This window comes from Alexandromys fortis, unplaced genomic scaffold (assembly GCF_014885135.2).
Source record: "Alexandromys fortis isolate MF-2015 unplaced genomic scaffold, M_Fortis_MF-2015_v1.1 scaffold_0, whole genome shotgun sequence".
Classification (NCBI taxonomy): Eukaryota; Metazoa; Chordata; class Mammalia; order Rodentia; family Cricetidae; genus Alexandromys; species Alexandromys fortis.
Genome location: NW_026067949.1, coordinates 28432616 through 28449681, shown reverse-complemented (window position 1 = coordinate 28449681; position 17066 = coordinate 28432616). Strand labels below are relative to the sequence as shown.

The 17066-nt window shown below is 45.5% G+C and overlaps 1 protein-coding gene across 4 annotated transcripts in view; it reads left to right on the top strand.

Moving 5' to 3' along the window:
* Tec (tec protein tyrosine kinase) overlaps positions 1–14625 on the top strand; it is a 103329-nt gene extending 88704 nt beyond the window's left edge. For all 4 annotated transcript variants that reach the window (XM_050150022.1, XM_050150021.1, XM_050150023.1 and 1 more), the window contains 8 exons: positions 1437–1570; positions 5098–5172; positions 6290–6461; positions 6852–7068; positions 9837–9901; positions 12570–12688; positions 12771–12928; positions 13970–14625. In XM_050150022.1, the coding sequence (XP_050005979.1) occupies positions 1437–1570; positions 5098–5172; positions 6290–6461; positions 6852–7068; positions 9837–9901; positions 12570–12688; positions 12771–12928; positions 13970–14053 (1024 nt within the window). In that variant the 3' untranslated portion in view covers positions 14054–14625. The remainder of the gene's footprint in view (positions 1–1436; positions 1571–5097; positions 5173–6289; positions 6462–6851; positions 7069–9836; positions 9902–12569; positions 12689–12770; positions 12929–13969) is intronic.
* The last annotated feature ends 2441 nt before the right edge of the window (positions 14626–17066 follow it).

The following is a 17066-nucleotide window of genomic DNA, read 5'->3' as shown; positions in this document are numbered from 1 at the left end:
GTGGAGTATGTGGGTGTATGACATGTGCGTGTTATGAATGTGTGGGTGTCTATTGTACATTGGAGACTAGAAATGGACTTGCAGGCATTTCCCTCACTGGTGTCTCTACCCATCTTCTTTATTTTATTGTATTTTCTGACTAGCTCACCAACTGGCTAGATTAGCTGGCTAGCGAGCTCTTGGGGATCAGTCAGTCTCTCCCCACCCCTCAATTCTGTGCCAACACTGCAGTTACCGGCATATGCCAGCACATCTAGCTTTTATAGGCGTGCTGGGGATCCGAACTTATGACCTTATACTTTCATAGCAGGCATTTTATCTATTGAGCTATCTACTTAAGCCCCATATTTTTCTTTTAATTCAGAGTTTTTTATGAACTTCCTATGTTGCTTGAATGTGTTTCTAAGTTTCAAAGTAAGATGCTCCATGTCAGCATTAGGAGGAAAAAAAAAATCTAATCTTCATGTCTAAAACCTGGCTATATTTTGTACTTATGTTTTTTTTTTTTTCAGAAAATTTCCCTGTAGTTTCTCCTATCTATGTATGTGTGTGCACACATACATGTTTGTTGAGAATAACTTTGGGAGATTTAGTAACATTCATTGAATAACTACTATGTTCTGAGCTATGCACAAAAGAATCTACATTGAGTAGAGTAGGCTTGAGTAGTTTATTGAGGGCCGCAGACAGGCCTATAGGCAGCCATGGTACCATGAAAATAAGGAAGGGAATGGTTAAAATGTTATATTGCCGAGATACATTTCAATTATTCTTAAGTGACATCTAAGTTGAGACCTTACAGCAAGACAGGAAAAACCTGGGAGAAGGGACAGAGAGTTGCTGACTGAGCAGCGAGAGAAGCCATGGTGAGGTCAGGGAAGCATAGGGAATGTCTGTAGTGGATGTGGAATGACAGAGACAGCCAGGAGAAGGGAGGGAGAGGCACCCGAGATGTGGAAGCAGACTCCGGGTCACATAAGGGCCAAGGAACCCAGGCTTTACCCCAAGAGCAATTATGAATCATCCCGAATTTAAAGCATGAGATGACTAGAGATGATCTATATTCTAGAGCAATATCTACAGTAGAATGTAGACATTCTTAACTGGTCCATTCCCTTTGCAAGAGAGGGTGTTCTAGGCATTGCAGGTCTGTGTTTCTGTGGGCAGAAGCTAACAGTAAATTAAAATTCTACTGCTGCTGGCTGGAGAGGGTATATGTTCTTGTTTCGTTCCCATGCAAGTGGCTGACTTTATTATTATTATCCCTTTCAAGACTTCGACAAGCTAAGAGCATGGGAAACTCTCATTTGTGTCGGGAAGAGAAGGAGCAAGTAGGAAGAGATCCTAGTGAGGTTGCCCTGCAGAGAGCGTCTGCAAGTGACGTTCTAGTATCGCAACCTGGTACAATACAGCATTTTGTTTTGTCTTTTTAATAGGGAAGGTTCATCAGGCTTCAGACATTATCACATAAAGGAAACAGCAACATCTCCAAAGAAGTATTACCTCGCGGAAAAACATGCGTTTGGGTCAATCCCTGAGATCATTGAGTATCATAAGCACAACGCAGCGGGTGAGTGAGCTATGAGCATTGGCGATCATGTGATCGGACACTGTGATGAATTCTTAGGTGAGTGAGTGGTGAAGACCCACGAGCATTAGTGACCACACTGCCAGCTATGGTGATGAATTCTTCAGAAGATAGGTGTCAAGTATGATTGGCGTAAAAATATTGCATATTAAGATTATTCTAGATCCAAAGAGAAATCAGAAATTGTATCAGTTTTCATAGAAATACTTTTTTTCCATCACAGGAGTGAGTGTCTCTAATGTATGTGGATATTCACGCCTCATAGCCTTGGCACTAAATGAAAATTCCGAGATGTGCTTACTTTAAGAGCAACCTAGGAGCCAGGCGGTGGTGGCGCAAGCCTTTAATCCCAGCACTTGGGAGGCAGAGGCAGGCAGATCTCTGTGAGTTCAAGCCCAGCCTGGTCTACAAGAGCTAGTTCCAGGACAGGCTCCAAAGCTACCGAGCAACCTTGTCTCGGAAAACAAAACAAAACAACAAACAAACAAACAAGAAAGAGCAACCTAGGAGGCTGAGGTTGGAGGAACACTTGAGTCAGAGAGTTCAAGGCCAGTCTGGCTTAGATAAGGAAGTTCCTCACCTCAACAAATAAAAGTCGAAGATGTGTGTAGCATGGTCATAGAAACTTTCAGATGAGCCAGGGTTTCTGTTCACATGGAACCTTTCCAAGGATCAGAGTGTAGTCCCCTCAACATATAGTGGGATTATGTGTGATAAAGCCATCAGAAGTTGAAAATACCCTAAGTAGAAAGTATATTTAGTACAGCTAATCTACTGAACATCCTAAGTGCTGTTCTGTAGAGTACGCCATGGTCACATGATTGGCTGGGAGTGAAGTTCAGTACAGCTACACAGCTGCAAGGTATGCTGTCTTCCAACACTAGTCCAGGAGCAAACAAAATTCCCTGTCCTCAGAAAAGGTCTAGGTTCCAAAAGGATGCTTTTCTCGGAACGCATGTTGCTTTGGCACCTTGCTAACATTAAGAAACTGTAAACTGAACCACTGAAGGCGGCAGAAGATCGGGGATCATGGCACACAGGTTTGTTTCAATGGCTTGAGTCTGTGTTACACCCAACACCAAACAAACAGCCGAAAATGAGGTGCCCACAGTGTGTTTCCAGCAGTTTTGACTTTAAAGGGACAAGCAAGTAGGGTGTCCAGTAGCCAGCTGCTGAATTCCACCTGTGTAATTTGACTTGCGAGTTAATCAGAGGCCCTCTTCACAAAGTGCGTTGCTGTTTTGTGAGGTCATTTACTATTCATCAGGTGACAGGAAGAATTACTGAGAAGTAAATAATTTATACACCACGGCATCCGTACATTTAAAATACAGGGCTCAATGGCTTTTAGAACATTTGCAGAGTGCCATCAATCACATCACCGTAATCTAATGTTTGAACACTGTCATCATCCCCCAGAGAGATTTTGTACCCGTTAGCAGCTGCCCATGCCCAGCCCTCTCCCGCCCAGCCCCAGGCAACCACTAACCCACTTTCTGTCTCAGTAGATTTGCCTGTTTTGAACAGTTCATAGAAATAGACTCATACATTTATACTGTGACAGGTGTGTTTGGTTTTGTTTTGGTGCGTTGTAACATTTTTACATTTGTCCATGTTGTTTTGTGTATTCCTTTTTGAAATAATCAAAAAAAGGCAAAAAATGATCAAGGCCTGACATATGGGAATTGTCCAGTATGCTGTATGAATTATTATGCACAACCTTGCATGATATTTGCACAATTGTTAGGTTCCCAGCCCAGTTATAAGTCTGTGTTTAATTCTTAAATTACTTCCAATGTGAGGGTAATATTGCTAAATGGCAAGGTAGACAATTGGCCCTCTAACTCCCAGTCTTGAAAGCTATCTTAATACATCTACCTTGACAAAATTTCTGCTTCGTCTGCTTGTGGAAACGAAGACGCAGCCTGGGTGTGCACACGCTCCAGGTGTGATGACTAGGGGAAAGGGGGGCTGATAGGGATTCTGGACACTGCGAATCCCCAGGGTTCTTTGTTTTTCTTTGTGTGTTTTGTTTTCTTCTATGATGCATTGACTGAACATATTCTTAGAGACTGCTTTGTGGGTTCTGCTCAAGTCTGACCTGTCCCAGGAAGGAAATCCCAAGGAAGTTGAAATCCCAATTGCCAGAGAAGGTGTCACTCCCTTTTATTGACAGATTACAGTCCATTGTGTGGACATTTGGGTTGTTTCCACATCTTGGATTTCGTGACTAACAATGACTTGATAGTTGGATTTATGTGTTTGCATGGAAACAGAGTTCTGTTTCTTTGAGGTGCTTGTCAACAAGTGGGTGTTAGGTTGTTCTGTAATTCCACGTCCAATGCTTGAGCAATTAAGACAGGCATGGTGGCATATGACTTTAATCCCAGCACTTGGTAGGCAGAGGCTGAAAGAATCTCTAAATTGGAGGCAACTGGTTTATAGATTAAGTTCCAGGAAAGCCACGGCTACACAGAGAACCCTGTCTTGAAAAACCAACAAAATAAAACAGACTAACAAAAAAACCAACTTGAGGAACTAATTCTTTTTTTTTTTTTTTTTTTTTTTGAACTTTTCGAGACAGGGTTTCTCCGTAACTTTTGGTTCCTGTCCTGGAACTAGCTCTTGTAGACCAGGCTGGCCTCGAACTCACAGAGATCCGCCTGCCTCTGCCTCCCGAGTGCTGGGATTAAAGGCGTGCGCCACCCCCACCCGGCTGAGGAACTAATTCTTATCCGTTTTCTCCTTACAAATTTTTTTTTATAACTTTATTCTGTTATTCTCTTGTTTTTATTATATTTCTTTTTCTACTTTTGTGTTCTTATATGTTTTGTTTTTACCACTGCTGTAATTTACTTAACTGACATGGGTTTAGTGCCTACTTCATGAAAGAAAGCCACCCAGCCTTCGAGGCGAGCATGGCAGACATGCGGCGGTCATCAATGAAGATGCACATATGGTTTTAAACTATGACGAGGTGTGCCGGGTATGGGAACTGCAGACCTATGCGGGCGTTCCTGGAAGAGGGCCTCCGCGTTTCTCCTCTGGGGCTCTAACTGGCAGAAAGGGTTGCCTTTCCTCTCTGGTTTCCAGTGGTCGGCAGTCCTCACTGCCAGCGCCCCAGCCCCTGATTCCCATGCTGCTGTTGCAAACACTGAGGCACAGCAGGTGACTCACTTCGATTTTTAGCAGACTAATAAAATAATCTTCCATAGTTCAGCTCTCAAATTAGAAAAGATCATGAAGTCCCTGATAATAAACGCTGGCAATCTTTTAATATCCTTCGCAGTGTTAGAGGAGAAAGGGAGCTGGCCTTGCGCCAGATGAACACTGCATTTGAAAGGAAATGCGTGGCATGTCTGAACGCATGCTCTGTGGTGCCGTGTGTACATGAAGAGGAGGCTTCAATAACAAGAGAATGAGTTTCTCCTGCGCGCGTCTTGTTTAGCGTTGGACTAAGTCGCTTGGGTGAGATAAAGTTCACCTGCAATAGTTTCTTCACGTTTCAGGGCTTGTCACCAGGCTGCGGTACCCAGTTAGTACGAAGGGGAAGAACGCACCAACCACGGCAGGCTTCAGCTATGGTAACTATCATTTTGTAGTTGCGTTGGCAAGTTTCCCTTGGAAAGAATCCATCTTTACAATTATAATTCTGTAGATGTGCAGAATCAAAACCCCACCACTACCACCCGGGGAAGTGGTGGCTGTAATCACAATTCTAGAGCGAATGCCCAGGCCGTGGCGGCCCCAACAGCCTAGGTTTGACAACCTGTCTCATAATGTCAGCCAAAGATGAGGGGTGGTGAAAAGCAGAGAGGAAGCTTGACACCGTGTACTGGGAAGAGGAACTGAAGGTGTCTTCTGGATACTCACATTCAAGGCTGTAACAGAGAAAGAACCGGGTCAGGGCAGAGAGCAGTCAAGTGTGGTCTGGTTGATAATTATCTCAAATCTGGTCCCACAATGTAGTCTGAAGAAGTCTTTATTGCTTGAAGTTGGTTCTCAGGAGCTGGCTGGTTGCTCCTGCTCCAGGTGCAACCTTGCCATCGGGAATAACTGACTGTACCTGGACTGGATAGGCAGTCTGCCGAGAGGCCATGCTATTCTTGGAATCAGAGGTAGACTGTAGGTTTCAGACAACTCCTGGAGACCTTGAGTGTCTTTTGGGCATCCAGATAGGATGTTGTAAAGTCTGTAAGATGGCTCAGTTCCTCTTGCCTTTGCATCCCCATCCATGAAGGGGAGGAGGTACATTTGCAGTCTCCAGGCTTTAGACAGGTGCTCCTCACACACGTGTGTATAAATGAGACAGACAAAGGCAGAGATGCCAGGCTTTAACCCTGCTTGAGTCACCCTTGGGCCCACGCGAGGAACCTGTGGTTTTAACCAAGGATTCTCTGGGTGCAAGTTATATAATTGTTTGTATTGCCTTGATAGAATGGGCTTTTTTTTTAGATACTTTATAGTAAAACTAGATTTTCTGTTTTTGTCATATATATATATAACTTTCCATGGGTAAAAGCTAAGTATGTCACTGCTAAGACCGTTACTGCCATGGTTCTCCCTGGCCGCTCTGTCTTCTGGTCATTACTACTGTATTGTCCAGGACTGTGGCATTGGTCTTGCTTAGAACATCTCTTTTCCCCACAGACTTACACTGCTCTTCTTCTTAAAGATCTCCTTCTCTCGTCTGTCTTACAGAGAAGTGGGAGATCAACCCATCCGAGCTGACCTTTATGAGGGAGCTGGGGAGTGGACTGTTTGGAGTGGTGCGGCTTGGCAAGTGGCGAGCCCAGTACAAAGTAGCCATCAAAGCTATTCGGGAAGGTGCCATGTGCGAGGAGGATTTTATAGAAGAAGCTAAAGTCATGATGTAAGTTTCTTTCTACTATTATCACCACTCTTATTATTATTAATATATTATTATTATTATTATTACTTTTATGTGTATGAGCGTTTTGCCTGCATGTATGCCTGTGTATTGTATGTATGCAGTGTCTGCAGAGGCCAGACTGGGCATCAGATCCACCTGGTGTTATAGATGATTATTAGCCATCATGTGGGTGCTGGGACTTGAACTCAGGTCCTCTGGAAGAGTAACCAATGCTCTTAGCCACAGAACCATCTCTCTAGTCCCCATGGTGTAAGTTTCTAGCTTCTACCAGGTCCCCCCTTTTGTATGAACAATTGGCCCCACCCAGCACATACGCCTGCTGGTTTCTTTTCCTGTGGTAACTCTCTATATGTCTGCCCTCGTTCCCAGGAAGCTAACGCACCCCAAGCTGGTACAGCTCTATGGTGTATGCACCCAGCAGAAACCCATCTACATCGTCACCGAGTTCATGGAACGGGGCTGCCTTCTGAACTTCCTCAGGCAGAGACAAGGCCATTTCAGCAGAGATGTGCTGCTGAGCATGTGCCAGGACGTGTGCGAAGGGATGGAGTACCTGGAGAGAAACAGCTTCATCCACAGAGACCTGGTAACCACGCCCCCTGCCGCCCGCTCCCCGCAGTGTCCCACTCACTGGCTGAATTCTTTGTCACACTGCCTTAGCCAGTGAGCTGTGTTACGTTAGTCCCCTGCTTTTGTCCTTAGCAAAATTTCAACCATTTAAAACATGGTAAATTTCAATCGCTTGATAGTTTTCAAGGAAAAGACCTCTATTAAATCCAATAACTTACAGACTAATATCTTCAAGCAAGTTTCTGTGAATTAATTATTTGAGCTCTGGGGAAGATTCCCAAGAGATAGGTAGTCACAGCAGATTTATTCCGTGTCCTTGTGTTACAGATAAGGATGGTAGCTTTGGAGAAGTGAACGTGGCTTGCCCATTGTGAGAAATGGGGAAGTTAGGCTTAGCGCTGACCTTCTGACCAGCTCTCAGGCTCTGTCCCACCTCACAGGCTGTGAACAGAAACTACCGGAGAAATCCCGAGCTCACGTCCTTTATCTGTGAACTGCGAGGGAATTCCGGGACTTTTCATTGTTTCTGAAAATACTAGGAAAACAAAACCCCGGTTGTACGTGACTGTGGTGGGCACACTTCTCAGTCCCCTCCTTTCCCTCCTTTCTTCTCTCCCTTCTGTTTTCTCTCCCACCGTTTTCAGAATGAAGTAGCACAGCTCATCTTCCTTGAGTTCTTCCATCAGAACCGAGAGCGTTTGCATCGCCCCCTCCCCGCTTTAGTTTTAGCTTCCTTGTGATGGAGTCTGGGTCCATTTTTTCAGAGCAAGAGCAAGGTGTTGTGTTTTAACATCACCCCACACAGGCATAGTTTTCGTACCATGCAGACACAAACTCATACGATCATTGTAATGTTATTCCTATTTCCATCTTACAGACAAAGGGAATGAGTGAAATTGGTTAAACTATTTTCAGCAGTCAGGGAAATGGTGGAGGCAGGATTTGAACCCAGAGAGTTTGTCTCCAGGATCAGTGCTCTAACGGCTATGTTATCCTCTAGACTTAAAACGGAATAAAGAATTAAGGATTTGTCAACAGAAGACTTGGTCTCCTAGGCGTGTTAGAGGCTAGTACCGTATGCATTCTGTGAATTGGATTTGCAAATTACACATCATTGTTTTGTCATTACACTATTATAACCTATAATTGAGGCACAGGGTTTTGTAAAGCAGACGTGACATATGTCGTTAGTTTTGATGAGTGTGTGTAGCTGTGACAAAGGCTAATTGTCATATTGAAACTCACGAATGAAGCATCGTCCTTGTTTTTGTTCTTACGAAACGGATACAGCATGAACACCTTCATGACTCTTGCACTTGTCCATGTACAATTTATTTTCTTGAAAACGAATTTTGATGTCTTTCGGACCTGTGATACTGATATTAAACTCTGGCAGGTTTTTGCCACACTTTAAAGGAAAAGTCTGCTGTGCCTGTCCCCTGGGGAAAGTAATTTCATGGGCTTGTGACTGACAGCACTGTGGCTGTCCTCGTGGGACGGTGCAGATAACTCAGGCAGAGGCTCATAAATGTGCTCAGGAGGAGGAAGCCGGTGTCAGGGGAGCTGCCGCACAGAAAAGAATAAGCGGCTCAAGAAGCAGGGAGAAAACTTCACCTCATCCCTTGGGTTGTGGCGTTAAAAATATCATCCTTGCTTCTGAGGAGTACTGTGCCGTTCCACCAAATTAGTTTACTGAATCACAGAACTTTGAATAATAGAGCAAAAACAAAAAAAAAAAAAAACACTTGTTTGTGTTTTACCAGCTGAGTACATCACATCTTCATACATTAGAAACCTAATACATGATAAAGCAAACCCTGTGTGCACAGGAGCCTTTCTGTTGGCTGTCGAGGTGAAGGCTCTCCAATGGCCTGTCACTTTGATGATTGTGTGTTTCTGCTGTCACCTGGAGATAATTCACCGTTAATCTAGATTACAGACTTCAAGGCATGCTATCGCTGTCAGTGAAAAAAAAAATCACACAGCCTGGTCAGGGAGGAAGGTTAGCAGGTCCATTGGTCCTCATTAAGGGTGATGTTAAATATGCATTGTGATACCTTGTGGCATTTCTGATCTTTATTTCTCCAGGTTGTTTCAGATTCACGTTGGAGGTACCGTCATTGGGATGTAAACAATTTATTTGGACACATTTATGGCTTTGGCTGTAGTCGGTTCTCTCTTTCTTTTCTGCCACCCAGCTCTGGAATGAACGCATGAGAACTTCTTCTTACTCATGTCTGTCCCTAGCTGGCTTGTTTCTCGCTGGCTTCTCTAACTTAACTTATCCTGTTTCTCTTTAACAATGTTTTGCCCCTGGGCTTTTTACCTTTCTTTGTTCTATATATCTTTATTTCCTTCTTACTCTGTAGTTGGCTGTGTGACTGGGTGGCTGGCCCCTGGCATCCTCCTTTTCTTGCTCTTTTCTCTGTTCCCTAGATTTCTTCTCCTATTTGTCCTCTCTGCCCCCCCAGCCCCACCTATTTCTCTCTCCTGCCTTGCTATTGGCCATTCAGCTGTTTGTTAGACCAGTCAGGTGTTTTAGACAGGCAAAGTAACACAGCTTCACAGAGTTAAACAAATGCAACAGAAGAGAATGCAATACATCTTTCCATCATTAAATAACCCACAGCATAAACAGATGTAACACACCTTAAACTAATATTCCACAACACATTTACAGCTTCTCTGATGTTGACTTTGTTATATTTACTAGAAATCGGACTTCTGTTTCCCCTTTATGGCAGGGCTTTCTAATAAATGTAATGTCATAATGTTGTTTTCCAGGCTGCCAGAAATTGTCTGGTGAATGAAGCTGGGGTTGTGAAAGTCTCTGACTTTGGAATGGCCAGGTACGGTTGAGTGCTGTGTGCTTCAGTGCTGGTCGCATTATTTTGAATAATTGATAAACGTGGGAAGGTCTTGGGAGATAGCTTGGTGGATAAACTGCTTGCACCCTAAACATGAGAACCTGAGTCTGACCAGAACCCAAGAAAAAAAAAATCCTGGGAGTGGTAGCTCATGCTTGTAATCTCAGAACTGGGAGGATCCCAGGGATCTCTGGCTAGCCACACTAGATTGATTGCTTAACTCCAAGCCATTGAGAGAACCGTCTGAAAGTAGGCAGACCGTGTTCCAGGCCGTTCCAGCCAAGGTTGTCCTCTGTTCTCCGTAAGCACCCCTACAAGCTTCCCCTACTCTAGAACTGAAACAAAAGCTGGGGCTCTGGCTGTAGTGGTCCTTGCTTCTAATCCAGTACTTGGAGGCAGAGGCCGGAGAATCAGGATTGCAAAGTCACTCTGGGCTATATAGCAGATTTGAGGCTAGCCTGCGCTACATGAGTCCATGCTATTAAAAATGAACATGGGAATAACTTGCAGCAATAAAACGAAAGGGAAATCTCTTCAACTGCCCTGAGGTTAATGATACTAACTCTATATTGTGCTGCTAGTCAATCTCTCCACTAGATGGCACTAGAGCCTATTCAATCTCTCTCTCTCTCTCTCTCTCTCGCTCGCTCGCTCGCTCGCTCGCTAATTAGATTCTTAGAATCTTCTGGAATGTGTTTGGTGATCCAGTACTCAGTATAGCCACGTTTGTATTTTTTTAATCTCTTGATTTTTGTAACTTTAATATTGCTACATAAGAAGCGTTTTGTGTGTCCTCTGTTCATTGAGTCATGTATATATATAAGGGCAGGTGCATGCCGTGTGAGAAGTCTAACCCTGTGCACCGCAGTGGAGACTAGGCAGAAGGGCCTGCCCACATGCAGCTTAAAGGCCAGAGGAAGGAGATACACAAACCTGGAGGGCATGACTGTGACAGAGCCAGGGGTTGGCCAGCAAATGGTGGCCTGTCCGTCCAGTCTGTGTCTTTCTGTCTATCCTGTGAGTCAATGGTGGGCTTTTCTTTTTAAAAAAAAAAAAAAGTGAAAAAGAAGCTGAAAGTATATCAGGACGCCTGAAAATTATCTGATGTTTGAGTCATTGTCCATTAAAACAAGTAGCATTATCAAGACGCACTGACTTGACCAATTGTTGATGGCCGTCTGTGGCCACTTTTATATTGCAGAAGCAAAACCTTAAGCTGTCACAGTGACTGTGAGTCCTGCAGAATCTGAAATCCTCTCTGTATCATCTGATCTTTCTCAGCAAAAGTCTGCTATCTTCTCTGAAATTGATAACTTGGGGTTGGGGAGTGGCCATAGCCACTGGCGATCTGGTGACCGACCAGAAAGACTTTTCTCCCATGGGGACATTGAGCGGACACCACCTGAAATGGACACAAAATAGAAGAAGCGAGACCGGTAGCACCTGAAGTCTGGGACTACTCTCACCGCCTAGGGAGCCAGAAGAGGGCCCAGGCAGTGGTCCAGAGGCAGATCTGAGAACAGTTACGAAGGCAGCGAACCCTTGGGTCCTCTGCTGCCAAGACCTGCTCCCAAGAAAATGTGGCCTAGGGAGGCCAGAACGCTGTCCCTGGCAGCTTCTGAGTCTCGAAGGCCTATTACCCAGTCCTCTCTACCTGCCATATGTAAAGACAATTAGCTCCTGACGGACGGCCCTCCGCTTTCCCTCCGCTTTCTTATAGCCACTCTTCCTATATTTGACTTTCAGAGAGTTGGTACTTTTATACCAGTCCTTGTAAAACTACTCTTTATGCACTAAATTCACACTCACCCGACTGACACGTATTTGATCCAGCCCAAGGTGCTGTTGTCTGCCTGATACCATCTCTATCTGTACCACCCGAAAGAGGAAGTTTGTGTACTCCACTGAACCTTCTCACACGGCAGCTTTAGAACCAATTTTATATAAATATATAATGCGCTCCCAATCCCTCTGATAAATCTGTGCTGAGGTCCTCACAGTCATCTACTATCAAGGATTGTCCCAGGGAGTGGTCAGTGTTACAGTTTCTGTGTTTCCTTCTAGATGGACCTATGTCTGTTCCCACAGAAAAGGAATAAGACATTGAGGATGTGTGTGGATGGATGGTGCTATGGTTTATAAATAGATTTACCATCTTTTTATTCTTTTTGCCTCTGCTGTTTTTTGCTCGCTTGTTTTCACATGCTGTAGTTTTAGATCGCGCTCTGGAGCTGCGGGGCTCAGGGCGGGGGGGGGGGGTCTCTAGTCTCTCATTACCACTTCCTTTTAGCAACTCTGCTTTAGATCTTTTGCGCACAGGGCCTCTGGGTGAAAGTTTGTTCAGAGAACAAGATCACAGACCCAAAAGTTTGCAACAGTTGTCTGATATTCTGCCTCTGTTGCCTCATAAAAAAAGAAAGATGAAGAGCAGAACAACAAAGGTGTACACACTAGGGTTGTGAGGTTCTCCTCTCGTGACCTAGCGTAGGCTCAGGAGGTAGACACCGTGGGGCAAGGCCATGAGCTGAGTGTTTCGCTTTAGCCAGGTGCGCGGTAGACTTCAGTTGCCGGCTTGTTTTGTTGTGTAAGGGGGAAATGAAAGACAACGTCTGACATGCAAAGGTGTAACCCATAGTGTGTCCCACCCTAGGTATGTTCTGGACGACCAGTACACAAGTTCCTCCGGTGCCAAGTTCCCTGTCAAGTGGTGTCCCCCGGAAGTGTTTAATTACAGCCGATTTAGCAGCAAGTCAGACGTTTGGTCGTTTGGTAAGGTCCATGATGTGTTCTTCCTCTCCTCCCCTCTGAGGAGGAAGCGGACACATCATTGAGTAACCTTATCATTCTGTAGGTGTTCTAATGTGGGAAGTATTCACAGAAGGCAGGATGCCCTTCGAGAAGAACACCAATTACGAAGTGGTAACCATGGTTACTCGAGGCCACCGACTCCACCGGCCAAAGTTGGCATCCAAATATTTGTATGAGGTGATGCTGAGGTGTTGGCAGGAGGTATCTACTTCTTTGTGTTGTCTTGTGATCTGTAAAACATCCAGCAGTTGGTCCAGTGGTGGGGGAAGGTCCTGTCCCCACAGCCTAGTGAGGCCACGCCTCCTGCACAGGGAATTCAGACTCCAACAGGAAGTCAAATTTTTGTCTCCATTCTAAGTATTGAAAAGAATCTGAAGAAATGGAGAAGGCTAAGAGTTAGCTTAGTATACTCAGGCTGATGCCTCACTCCCAGATGGGAGCCCCTCCACAGACAGGGAAAGCCTGGAGAAGTCGCTCTCCCGTGCAGCAGCCGTGGATTTGAAGCAACACTCTTTCTAGAGAAGGGTTCTTCTTTGATCTCAGTGTCTCCAGTTATCTTACTCAGTCTCTGGAAGCATTGAAATGTCACCTCCATAAAGAGATTAAACACCAGAGAGACCCTTGGAAGACGGGTGTTCACATATATTGTGTACGCAGTTTTCAGAGTAACCCTTTGAGAAGTAGACACTTGGACTGCGACCATTTGACAGGACACCGTGATGCTTGCCCAGGACCAGTTGCCCACAGAGCGTCAGAACTCCATGGGGCACCAGAGCTGAGGCTCCCTGTCACTTGTTGTGATGCCTCCCACATGCACTGTTTGGGGTGGGCAGAGGCTGATTGAACAGGAAACGGTACTAGAGAGAGCAACAGGAACAAAGGCGAGGATTTGGTTGTAAACATGGTGTGTGTACCCGAGGGTGGAGCTTAGTCTGATTTAACAAAGAGCCAGAGTGAGGCTTTCTTTGGGAAATGAGGTTAGGTGGCAAGGTGATGGCGGAGGGGCCATCCAGATGAGTAAGACTTGATTTCTTAGGCACTGTGGAGCCTTAGTAGGTCCCTGAGCAGGTACAATGACAGCAGGGATCTAGCAGCCATGGGGATAGTTGCGGCATAGAAGGGCCAGCCTGTGTTTCCCCAATCCCTGAGTCTTGCCTATGTGGTGTTCCATGGGATTTGAGCAGGGAGAGTTTTCTTGGGAATGGATTCTGAGGCTCACAGCTTCTCCTGGACTTTTTGTAGAAGCCAGAGGGAAGGCCTTCATTTGAAGATCTGCTACGTACGATAGATGAACTAGTTGAATGTGAAGAAACTTTCGGAAGATAAACGGTGGCTCCGATTTCCAAGGCAAGAGGAAGAAATAGCATGCGGTGGGAACGTAATTCAGTTGGCACCTGGGAGCATTGACGGTTCTGCTTACAATGTGGGGACTCCAAAGCCTTTGCTTCTGGTCCAGCCCGAGCTCTGTGGCTGCTTTGTAGGCTGCGGAGATGGTGCCTTAGAGCTGGTGACTTGAAGATCTCACTTCGTTCATTACTTCAAGAGCTTGAGTACCAACCATGCACCAGGCACTGAGCCCCGGGCTCAGGGTTTGCCATGCCAACAGTGGACCAGGCACTGAGCCCCGGGCTCAGGGTTTGCCCATCTTAGAGATGAACATAGGGCTGTGTTAGTAGAAAGCCAAGGTGTTCCAGAGGGGAAGCCACGTCCCAGCAACTCTTCCATACCCTTTGGCTTCTACATAAACCTGGGCCAAACAGGAACCCACCTGAATAAGTAGCAATCTCTGTTTTGAAAACATCTCTTTCTGAACCTGTTCTTATTATTACGTTTAAAAATCTGTATACTGTACATATTGTAAATACGTATAATATATAAAGTTATATATTTATAAGAAACATGAGTTTGCCTCTTTAATTGAAATTTTTGTTGTTGATTTTTAGGACAGGGTCTCACTATGTAGACTAGGCTATCATAAAACTTAAAGAGATCGGCCTTTAATTGAAGTTCTTAGGATTTGAGAATGTCTAGTCCTAATTCTAACAACTGTCAATTCTGTCTCCCCGAGGGTTCAAATACTGCTTTCTGAAGAGAAGAAAGCACCTGGGTCCTTCAGTTGTTAGATGCTTGATTCACAGGTAGACTCATACAAGTACACATGTCGGCCCTGCTTGAACCACGGCATGGCCTTTGATGAGCTATTTGACCCTGATGGTGGTGGCCAGAGCGGGTAAGAGTTAGGTGGAACTTTTAATAACAGAATTAGTTACCTCAAAAGTCTTAAGAATGTTCCCAGAGCATCATGGATGCTCTGATTGAGGTGCTGGGCTCTGGACCAGAGGTGTTATAACAAAGTGGTACCCATCACAAGTAGGACCTTGGTGATCCAGCATGCTGCCAAGGGAACTAGGGAGATGTTCTGAGCTGTCGTAGGGTTTTCAAGAAGCCTGGTTGGACTTGGGTCCCTGGATTAGTGAGACTGTCCATCCCAGCCTTGCATTGGACCCCACTGTCCAGCTTTTTTGAGTGAATTTCTCACAGTTTCCTCCCCCACCCCACCCCATGAGCTTCAGGAAAAATAAACCAACCAAGCTACCATCATTAGGAACCATTCACTATTGAGCACACTGTTCTTGGTAGTTGTGAGCCCCCGAAGCTGAGGAAGGTAAGGGCTGTTCCTTCACTAGTCAATGTCCCCTGGGAGCTACTGTGATGTCTCTTAGGGTGGAACATTTGGTGAGCACACAGGCAGGAACTGGCTTCCCTGAGAACCCTCTTCCCTCCGACTTCATAGGGGCACCTCTCTGTTCAGGGTTCTTTCTTGTGCCGTTAATAATGAAGGAAAGCAAAATGTTCTTGTCATAATCTGCCGCGTTCCTTCTACCTCTCCACATCAGAACGCCATATACACCTTTTAACTGGTTTGTACCTCCTTCAAGGAGCTGGTCATGTGTGGGTCCACCTTTCTACTGCTGTAGAACACACACACACACGCATGAACATGCACGCACACACATGAACACGCACACACACGCATGAACATGCACAATGCATGCACACGCATGAACATGCACACATGCATGAACACGCACGCACACATGAACACTCACACATGAACACGCACGCATACACATGAACACGCACACATGCATGAATACGCACGCACACACACGCATACACACACGCGGCCATGTTCTCCCTTCACCTGGATGAGCTGTGAGGGGAAATCGCTGGAGCTGAGGAGAGTGTAAAGAAGGTGGAGCTCCCGTGTGAACAGTCTCAAATGCTTTTTCTGCTTTTTACCATGTGTATGTCTCAGGGTGGGGCCCATGTGTGCGTGTGTGCACACACCGTGTGTGTGTGTGTGTGTGTGTGTGTGCGCGTGCACAGAGGGGAGAGGCCGATGTGACATGTCTTCTTTGATTGTTTTCTACCTTATGTAGTCAGACAGAACCTCTCAGCTGAACTCGGAGCTGGCTCACTTGGCTGGTCTTGCTTTCCCGTTTACCTTTAGAATCTCTTGTCTCCACTTCTCACTTGGTTTGCTGGGGGGACACCACACCCACTTGTCAATTACGTGAGTTTTCTGGCTCTGAACTCAGGTCCTTATGCTTCTATGTCAACTTTATCCGCTGAGCCGTTTTCCTAGCCCATACAAGTACGTTCTGTGGAAAAACAAAACTAACACTGCCATTTCTCTCTCTCTCTCTCTCTCTCTCTCTCTCTCTCTCTCTCTCTCTCTCTCTCTCTCTCTCTCGTCAGGGTCTCTCTATGTAGCCCTGGTTGTCCTGGAACGTTCTAAGTAGACAGGCTGGCCTTGAACTCACAGAGATTCGCCTACCTCTTGCCTCCCAAGTGCTGATATTAAAGGCATGAGCCACACCAAATCTCACCTAATCCAAAATCAGGCTCCTGGCATCAGTCCGGGCTCAGAGGAGCAAACGTTCTAGACTGAATAGTCGTAATCCTGGAATTCAGTGTTCCCTGGACCACTGTGAACCCTCGGGCAAATAAAACCCCTTCTTTTCTGTTCCTTTATTCCAGGCTCTGCCCAGGGAGGACAGTTTGACTTGATCAATTTTAAGGTCCCCTTTACTAAACATTCTGTGATTTCTTCAAAATGTTTTCTAGACACACCCACACATGTAGGCATGAGGAAGTGCTAACAAACACCTCAGATGTGGATACAGCGTTCTGAGCGGTCTTATGTAGGCCACCGGGTTGTCATTCACACACTCCTCTGAGGTTTCAGAACAGGAAAATAGGTGGGGTAAACTTGGTCTGCGAGAAACGTCACAGGCCAACTATGCTTGCAGTTGAAAGATGTGTTGCTGTCAGT